The sequence below is a fragment of the Rousettus aegyptiacus genome, unplaced genomic scaffold (assembly GCF_014176215.1).
Source record: "Rousettus aegyptiacus isolate mRouAeg1 unplaced genomic scaffold, mRouAeg1.p scaffold_m13_p_17, whole genome shotgun sequence".
NCBI classification, from domain to species: Eukaryota; Metazoa; Chordata; class Mammalia; order Chiroptera; family Pteropodidae; genus Rousettus; species Rousettus aegyptiacus.
The window spans coordinates 25,857,597-25,866,797 of record NW_023416292.1 but is presented as its reverse complement, the minus strand read 5'-3'; the positions used below and the strand labels follow the sequence as shown (position 1 = coordinate 25,866,797).

The following is a 9,201-nucleotide window of genomic DNA, read 5'->3' as shown; positions in this document are numbered from 1 at the left end:
CAGCCGCACCCCAAACAGTAGCCAACCACACGAAGGTTTGATATGATTTTTTTATTAACATATAATATATTTAATAAAAAATAATATCCACTCTGGCTCTCTCCTCCACTGCAAAGGGAAGAGTGGTGAGGAGGGGCTGGCACTGCCCACCCCCAGGCATCTGGACTAGCCCCGCCTCCGGGGCGCCCCTCTACCCCCCTTTCTCCAACAGGCTCTGACCTCCAGACAAACCAAACCGTTCAAAGTTACAAGTGCTTTAGACCCTCCCTTGAGCTCCTCCAGGCCCACCCCTTGTGCAGAATTCAGGAGCCACCTGGACAAACCCCTCGCTTTTTATCATTCTCAGGACCCCGCATTCACGTTAGAAAGATCTGGGGGCAGAGAGTGGAGTCTCTACTGGCCAAGGGGAAGGGAGGAGAGGGACAGTGATGGGGAACAGGGCCAAGATGAGGGGAGGTGACGAGCGTCCTCACTGTAGCCGGTCGCTGCGGAATGAGTCCTCCACAGCAGGGTCGGGCAGCAGGGCACAGGGGTCGCTCAGCATGCTGAGCCCCTCCAGGCCCAGCGGCTCCATGCGCAGCTCGTCCTCCAGCCCCAGCCCCAGCTCCAACCCAGCCGCCGACACCTCGAAGCCAGGCACGGCGGCCAGGGCCGCTGCGATCTCCTTAGAGAAGCCAGGGGAGGGGTCACCTGTGGGCAGAAGAGCTGGGTGAGGACCCCGCGCCCTGTAAACCTGCCAGGCCCCCCTGATCTGCTGATGCGGCGCTCCCCACCTCCAGCCTGCGTCACCACCCACACCTCTCTCACCTGTGAGGATGACGTTAGGCCCTGAGCCGAGGCGGGAACAGTGGGTCAGGTTTTGGTGGTTGAGGGCATGGGGGTCCTGGAGGCCGCTCGCTGGCCCCTCTGCCCCCGAAAATCCAGACCCTTCTGAAAAGCCAGGGGGGTCCAGTGCCAGGCTGGCTGACGGGCTCTGCATGCTGAACTGCTCCAGCTACGGACACACAGACGCACCTTGAGGCAGTGGGCCTCAGAACACGGCGCCTGCCCGCCTCCGCGAACGCATAGCCCCCACCCCGCCTCAGAAACAAAAGCAGAGACACAGGAAGGTGGCAGCAAGCAGCGCGACAGGCGGGCACGGCCCCAAGTGGTGCGGGCGCCGCACCGGCCGAGACAGCACGCGCGCCAGGAAGAGCACGGGTCAAAGTGGCGGTCGCCCGGGTGCAAGCTGCGCGGAGACAGCTGCGGGGCAGGAGGGGTCGAACGCGGCAAGAGGGGAGCCCCAGGCCCGCAGTGTTCCCGGGAGGAGCGAGGGTCTCCCGCTCACTGCGCCCCTGACACCACTCAGGCCCCTCTGAGTGCTCCCAGCCCCTCCCCTGCTTTGGAGCTCGGGACCTGGTACTCACGTCCCCCAGGCCGAAGTCTCCCGCTGGCCGGTGGTGGTAAGACCGCTGGCCCTGCCCACCGGAGCTGGGCGGGTAGAGCACCCCGCCGTGCGGCTGCCTGCCCGGGGGCTGCCTGCCTGCGGACGGCACCGAGCAGGCCTGAGCGGGCAGCCCCGGCTGCTGCAGAGGCTTTGCGGTGGGTGGCTGGGTAGGCAGAACCAGACTTGGGGGGCTGTAGGGGTACGGGGGCAGCCGCTGGTCGGTGGGCAGTTTACTTGTGTCCAGGGGGACGCCCTATAGAGAAGCAAGGAAAAAGAGGGACGCTTACCTTTCAGCATGGCCCCAAAAGGAACTCTCAGGACTTCCACCCTGGGAAGCCGTGACCACCCTCAGCACAAACCTGACGCCCAACGCTCCCGCGGGCCCCCGGGACCGGGCGCAGCTGCTCTGCACTGCTTATCAAAACGAAATGACTGGGCCAGGCTAACGTGAGGACAATTTTGAATCCGGTCCAGAAGGAACCCATTCCTACACCTGGTGCCTTAACTGTCATTACTAACCAAATACTTGTGACACGCCTCACAAGTGCCTGACGGTGACAATGATCTTGAGAACTGCTATTCGAGAAAGCCCTTTGAAAAGGCCAGAGGGAGTGAGAGAGGAGGAAAGAAAAAGGAGGAAGGGAGGGAGGGAGGTTAGGGTCACTCCAGGCTCTGAGAGCAGAGCCCAAGCCGGCCCGGCCTCAATGTCTCCTGCAGAAGAGGGGACCTGCGTCAGATGGAACACGGAACACACATTCCAGGGATGAGCAATGGAGGAGGAGGACAAAGCAAGGCAGAGAGAGCAAGACAGAAGGACGGGGAGGGAGGGCAGAGCTACGGGCCGCAGCGGCGAGGAGAAGCCCTGAACCAAGAGCTTCTGGTTCTGGTCCCGCCTCTTTCTATCATGCGCCGTGGACTCGGGACAGTCACCTTCCCTCTGAGCCCCAGTCTCCTCATCGGTAACATGAAGGGTCTGGGCTCCGTGATCTGAGAGACCCTGAGTCTACGAAATCATGGAGAAGGGAAAGGCGATAGGAGAGGGCATGGGACAGGATGGCGCCACGAGGAAAAAGACAAGAGGCAGGCAGGAACAAAAAGGGAGGAGAGGGACAGGATCAGCCAGCGCGCGCCAGCCAAGCCCGAGGCCGGGCTAGGCACGGCGCCGAGGGCTTCGCTCCTGATCTACGGTCCCACCCTCGTTTAACAGACGGGGACCGCACAGAAGCTAGACGACTGTCCACTAGTGAGCGATGGAGCCGGGATTTGAGCTGGAAAAGCTTAACCCCAGGGTTTGCACGCTTAAGACGAGATGGATAAAAGTTGGGGCAGACAGGACAGGGACGGGAGGGGACGCGTGAGGCGAGGCGCACGGGGAGTAAGGCGCAGGGGCGTCTGCGGAAAGGGGAAGGGAGGAGGGGGACGCGGCAGGAGACGAGAGGGGGGACGGGCCAGCATGTGGGGAGGCAGCCACGCATACCTGAGTGATGGAAGACAAGGTGGGTGACATTGTTGGCGAAAACTGTTTGGGCAGCTGCTGTTGGGACCTTCTGGCGTCGACTGGGCCCGCGGGCAAACTCAGGGGGCTGAGGGGCACGCGGCGGTGGCGGGGGGAGGCCCCGGGGGCAGAAGCTGGGTAAGGGGGGCCGCCCAGCCCAGGAGAGGAAGCGGAGGAGGAGGACAGGGCTGGGGCACTGAGTGAGGGGTGACCCAGGGACGTGCTGGGCAGTGCGTGGCGGGCCAAGGAGGAGGCGGGCAGCGAGGGGTGACTGTGGGAGCCCTGCAGCTGTGGCTGGGGGCTGCTCAGGGAAGCCTGGAGGTTGGGGTTGCTCAGGGAGGACTGCAGGGACGGGTGGCTGAGAGGTGAGTGGAGTCCTGCAGGCAAGGACAAAAAACCAGAGACGCCGGCATTACTGACGCGGACGGGGCCCCGTTCTGCCCAGAGCGGGCGGCGGGGACGGGACCACAGAGGAGGCGGCGCGACGTGCTCCCTGCTCTGGCCTGGCAGTGAGGCTGGCTGTGCCCACCTGGCTGGGGGCTGCTCTCCGTTTCTGCTCTAGAGAAAGCCACACCTACCAGTCCTCAGCGGCAGGAGCGCGCGGCGAGGGAGCACCGCGGCGGACGGACGGGCGGCGCGGGCAGCCGCTGCGTCACCCCCGGAGCTCGAGCCTCCCGCCCCCTGGTCCCTCCGGCCAGGCAGCGGCCCGTGGACACAGAGCCAGGACAGCTACTCACCTGGCACGTCGTAGCCCGGGCCGAGGCCCAGGCCCCCGCTGATGCCCAGGTGGGTCATGGTATGCGTCAGGTTGGAGGTGCTGTTGGCCCCACTCAGGCTGGGGTAGGCCGTCTCCTCAGGGTCCAGGGGCGTGGGCAGCGGTGGGGGGAAGTGCAGGTTGGTGAGGTCGGGCAGGGAGCCTCCTGTGTTCATGGCGGGTGGGAGGACAGGCACGCTGGCGGGCTGGTCAGGGGACGGGAAGATGCTGGGGAAGCGGAGGAAGGACAGGCGTGAGGGGGCAGCGGCCGGGGAGGCGCGGGGCCCTGCCCCCCACGGTCCCCTCTCCTCCCTTCCCCACCCCTCGGCCAGCCTCAGAGATACGTACTTAATTCCAGGGACTTCGCAGGACCGAGGTCGGGAGGAGGATGAGGACAGCTGAGGGGAGAGGGGGCAATGTGGAGAATGAGGGCAGGGCTGACGGAGGCCCCAGGAGACCGGCCCACGGAGAGGGAAGGGACGGCAGGCCACGCCTACCTTCTTAGCATCCCAGGGCTTCAGCAGATGCTTGTCATCCAGCACGTGCTCCTCAACAGCAGGGACTTGAAAGGGAAAGACTGGAGATGAGAGGGCTGGAGAAGGGGCCAGCGAGGCGGGACAGGAAGCAGAGGCAGGAGGGGGGCGGCCCCGCCCCAGCCCCGCACAAAGCTGCAGCAGTCCAGAAGTGCCCTGGCGTTCTGCAGCCACCAATGGCAAGGAGCTGCCTACCTTTGGAGTCCATGTCACCATCCAGATAGCCTGCAGGGGACACAGTGGGGTTGGCTGCAGTGGCCACACGCCTGCCTGCTTCACGCCACGGCCCCACAGCTCCTCCCTACCCCGGGACAAGGCCGCTTACCTGCACGGCGGCCGGGCAGGATGCTGGGGGGTGCGGGGCCTGGGTACGTGTCCTGAGGGCTGGGGTTCATCACGCTCGTGTGAAGGGCAGAGTCAGAGCTTGTCCTGTGGGGGAACAGGGCTGAGCTGACACCAGTGACAGCCTTCCCAGTTCGCAGGCCCTCCTCGGCAGGGGAAACACTGGCTGGGCTGGGACGGGGTGGGGGTGAGGGCGCGGGGCCCAGAGACGTCGGGTGAGAGGACATGGGGCACCGGCACGGGCAAGGGCATCACCTGTTGAGCGCGGACGGAAGTCGGAACAACTGCCCCTTCTCTGCAGGGAAATTGCCCCAGGGCAGTGTCCTGGGATGAAAAACAAAGTCACGAGGAAGAAGGCGGGATGGACAGGGCGGCGAGCATGAGGCTGGAAAACTCGGGGCAGCCGAGGGGCAGGTGGAGAGCGCTGGGCGCCCAGGGTCATGCCTCGACCGTTCTGGTCCTAACGTCTGTGACCGTGAACCCTCTCCTGCAGCCAATGTAGGGGACCTGGAAAATCTCAACTAGCATCTGCCAGGACGCACTAAGTGGAGGGGGTCTTGCAGCCCAGCAGCTCTCCTGGGTGCGAGCGTCAGGGACGATGAGATGGCCGGGGGAAGGGTCCAGGAATCTGAGTGCCAGGACACCGCATCCAGCACCCACTGTCCACAGGAGGCGGCATTCGCCCTTCCCTGGCTAGCCACACTCCCCACTGGCCCTGCCCCGGTCGGGCTGGGAGGCTTGGCCGCCCGTGTCAACACAGCCAAGACTGGACTCTGACCCACCTGCTCCACCTGCCCGCGGCCCCGCCGGCCCTGCCCTCAGGGGAGGAAGTTCTGTGGAAAGCCCAGTCGGGCCAGCCCAACCCCAACCCCAACCCCAACCCCAGCTCCCTCCAGGGACAGATCCTGCCCGCCTGGGACACTGACCTCCGCCAGCTGGACTCCGGGGGAGGGGACAAGTAGGCAGGGCTGTAGGGAGAGCTGTCAATGTGCACGGCACCAGTTAAGGGAAAAGCAAGGCGAGGCCGAAGGGCTAGGGACCAGGTAAGAGGACAACGAAGACAGCAGATGTGTTGGTACAAGGGACAAACGCCTTGTTCTCCTCGACCAGGGCAAAGATCAGCTCAGAAAACAGAAGAGAAGAGTCAGGCCCAGTGGAGACAGAACAGGGGAGACCGTCAGGGCCTGGGGGACGGGTCTGGAGGGAAGCAGCCCCCAGAGAGGGAGGCCCGGCAGAGGCCTCCGGGATGGACGGAGGGCGCGACACGAGGGGCCGCCTCGGCCCAGGGGCCGGCACTGACGCGGGAGCCCTGGAGACGGCTGGGGCCGGGGGACACTAAAGACCCTTCCCGCCGTGAGCTCCGGAGGGGCCCCGACCCGCCGCCCAGGCGCCCCGGCCCCCGCGAAGGATATGTGGCGGGGGTAGCGGCGCAGTGGGGACACCATCCTCCGGGGGTCTCGCTGCACCCGTTCCACCAGCCCGTGGTGCCGAGTGCTCCGGGACGAATCCGACGGTGAGTGGAGGGGGCTCTGCCAAAACACACAGGTGAGTCAACGCAGAAGCTGCCGAGCCGGGCTGGCCCGGGGCCGGTGTCCACTCACCTGGAGCTCGGCCAGGCCACAGCCAATCTGGTTCACGTCCGGCAGGGACCCGCCGTAGTGACAGCTCCTCGTGTAGGCCAGTCGCAGTTTCTGGGCCTGCAGCTGAGACACGAAGGCAAATGGGCAGGTCAGGGAGGGGCCTGAGCTCCTGCCCCTCGGGCCACCCCCGCCGCCACCCGCCACCCCCCCGCCCGGCCGTCTTTGGGAGACACTACTGTTGCTGCTGCTTTTGAGAGACTTGCCAGAGAAAACTAAAGGACGACAAAAACCAGTGCTGGGGAAAAGGTCCCCTGAGGCCCGGCACAAACGATCCGCCCTCGCTCTGCTGCAGGCCGCCCCGTCGGGACGACACTGTGCCTGGCGTCGCCCTGCCAGGCACAGCCGGACACTCTGTTCCAGTTGGCACCAGTGTAGACAGAGTCCCTGAGGGGCCCCTGGAGCCCCCAGGCTGGTCACATGGGCTACCTCCTGAGGAGGGGTGCCCAGCAGGCACCTCTGCGTTCCCTCCCAGACGTGTCCGGGGCTAACTGGAGGACGAGAGGAAGAGCACAGTGGGTGCCACAGGGCCTTCACTGCCAGCCTCTTCCCTCCCCACCCTGGAGGGCACAGGCGTATGCGCTCTGCCCCTTGCCCAGCCTCAGGAAGGCCGCAGAGACCGCAACTCCAACTAGAACATCTGAGGAACGAAGGCTCCCGTAGTTCAATGCGGGGTGGGGGGCAAAACCAAGGCGCAGTCGTCTTCTTCGTCCTGAGGCCACTGAATGGGCAGGGAAGCCTAGAGAATGGGGAATGGGGCTGGGAGAGGGGACAGTGGCCTGCTCTAGTCTGGGCCACCAGCCTCATGCCCACTTTGGGGAGATAAATCTGGCACTGCAGTGAGACACCACCTCCCTCAGCCTGGCATGATTTTAGCCTGTCCACACATCTCATGTCCCTCCGTGAGAGGTGAGCACCGACTCCTGGGGCTCAGCCACTGTCCTCAGCAAGCAGACGGACTCAGGGCAGCGGAGGAGGAGTAAACTCTAAGAGCTGTCAGGGACATGGCGTCATGCACAGGCCAACATCGGACCTGACTTTCCATTCCAGGAGGCCAGCCCAGTGAGTTTAGTGGGCACCATGCTGACCTCTGGGCCACTTAGGATTGTCAGACTATATATGACAACCCCAGCCTAGCATGGCCATCCACATGCGCCTCAAGTGAGCCCTCCCAGCCGGTCGAACAGGCTAAGCCCCAGGCCCCTTGACTCTTGGGTCTCCAGCCCCTGGCCAAGTGTGCCCACTAGACTTTAATGTGCAGCAGAGAAATCACCTGCAGCAGCAAGGGGGGACGAGGGGGCGGGTCTTTAGACAGGCAGAGGCACTACAGAGACAGAAGGCTGGGCTCTGAGTTTCTCACAGCACTTCGCTGCCCATGCGAGCCCTAAGACCCCACCATGCCTCTGCTGGAGTCGCAGTCCAGAGGGCAGGGCCTCAAGCTGTCACCTGGAGATCAGCCTCTTGCCAGCTTCTTGCCTCTGCCTGCAACCTGGTCAAAAGCTCCCGCAGGGGAGCAGTCAACAGTTGGATCCTCACGGTACCGAGGGTTAGGCGCACACGCACGCGACTTGCTTCCCCACCTACCTCTCTTACTCCCACAGACTAGGACACACCATTTATAGAGACTCAAGGGAGAAATAAACACAAAAAAAAACTTAACCAAGTCACGAGAGACGCACGCAAAAATACAATCTAAGTCCATACAACCAGAGTCCCAGCCATAGACAGGTGCAACCAGTCAAACCAGGAGAAAGCTTTGAAACGTGGGGTTTCCGTTCCACCGTCTCCCGTTAAATGCCTCCGAGCTCCCAGCCATGAGGGGTCCTTGCAACATCCTCGCCTGCTGTTCTGAGAACAGTGCTTCCCTAACTTAGGGCCACATACCAACTGGGCGAACTCCCAGCCCTCACTCCCTGGGAGCAAGCAACCAGGCTAGTGGGGCTTCAGATGCCACTCTGCCAAGGTGCCTTATTTCTGGAACTTTCTAGGAATGAATGACTATTCCCTACACAGATAAGACCCTCCAGGTCACCCCATATCCCATCCGCAAATCAGCCACCTCCCCGGAACGCTCAGCAGACTACGGGGCTCCACAAAACTTACAGCCAACTGGTTCCCGCTCTGGAGGTTCAATGCCGCAGCCCTCCAAGGCGCCCCGGCAAAACCCCAAGCCCCAGTCTGCGAGCAATGGACCTCACCTTTACTCGCGTCAGGAAACCGCAAGAAGTATTTGAAAAAGGAAGCAAAGGGACGGGACGCAGGAGGGGACTTCCTGCCCCACTACAGCCGACGCTGCTGCTCAAATCACTCAAGGGGCCCTTTCCCAGAGGCGCTGAAGTGCCGAGAGTGGCCCCACGGGGCGAGGGACCAGACCGGAGAGTACCAAGTTGGCGTGGCCAGACTGGGACGAGCGGACCGTCTCCCGCCCCCAAGCCAACATCGGGGATGCTCCGGTAGAGTCCCCGAAGGGCTCAGCCGGGGATGCCCAAGGACCACTCGCCTGCGACCGCCGCCAGGCTGCAGGCGACCGTCCCCTCTCGGCGCCCTCCCGCCTCTCTAGCTCGACCCCCGGCATCGCCGAGCCCCCAGCCCGTCGGCGGTCCGCACCCCCCGGCCCCTGGCCCCCGCCCGCGGCCCCGGTCCGCCTCCTCCGCGGCGGCGCCCGCCCCCGCCCCGCCTCCCGCGGCCCGCTCCGCTCGGCCCCGGCGCGGCCCCTCACCCGGGTGGAGCCGATGTCCATCATCACCTCCTCGAAGGCCGCCGTCTCCTCGGCCTGACGCTGCTTCTGCAGCGCGATCTTCTCGCTAAACTTGCGCGGATTGGAGGCCGCGGCCGAGCCGGGCCCGTTCGCCCCCGACGTCGCCATCTTCCTGCCCCGGCCGTCCCCGCCACCCCCCAGCGCCAGCCGCGGCCTCCGCCGCGGGCTCCCGCCCGGCTCTCCGGCCGCCGCCGCCGCCGCCGCCGCCGCCGCGAGCACCGCGAACCCGGCCCGGCCTCGTCCCGACCCGCGGCGC

At 64.6% G+C, this 9,201-nt stretch overlaps 1 protein-coding gene across 1 annotated transcript; it reads right to left on the bottom strand.

Moving 5' to 3' along the window:
* Window positions 1-36: 36 nt before the first annotated feature.
* On the bottom strand, window positions 37-9,053 carry CRTC2 (CREB regulated transcription coactivator 2). Its single transcript, XM_016141877.2, has 14 exons — window positions 8,907-9,053; window positions 6,152-6,253; window positions 5,963-6,079; window positions 5,477-5,538; window positions 4,806-4,874; window positions 4,534-4,637; window positions 4,404-4,433; window positions 4,173-4,237; window positions 4,024-4,073; window positions 3,659-3,903; window positions 2,904-3,298; window positions 1,407-1,679; window positions 808-994; window positions 37-690 (listed from the first exon to the last, which is right to left on the bottom strand). The coding sequence occupies exons 1-14, from the start codon at window positions 9,051-9,053 to the stop codon at window positions 470-472; spliced, it is 2,067 nt and encodes a 688-aa protein (XP_015997363.2). The 3' UTR covers window positions 37-469.
* Window positions 9,054-9,201: the final 148 nt, after the last annotated feature.

Excerpts from the sequence above, each read along its gene's own strand:
- CRTC2 (XM_016141877.2), bottom strand. The coding sequence starts at position 9,053 with ATGGCGACGTCGGGGGCGAACGGGCCCGGCTCGGCCGCGGCCTCCAAT. Across the intron at positions 4,074-4,172 it reads AGCCCTGGGATGCTAAGAAG|CTGTCCTCATCCTCCTCCCG; the intron begins GTAGGCGTGGCC and ends CTCTCCCCTCAG. Across the intron at positions 691-807 it reads GCCTAACGTCATCCTCACAG|GTGACCCCTCCCCTGGCTTC; the intron begins GTGAGAGAGGTG and ends TTCTGCCCACAG.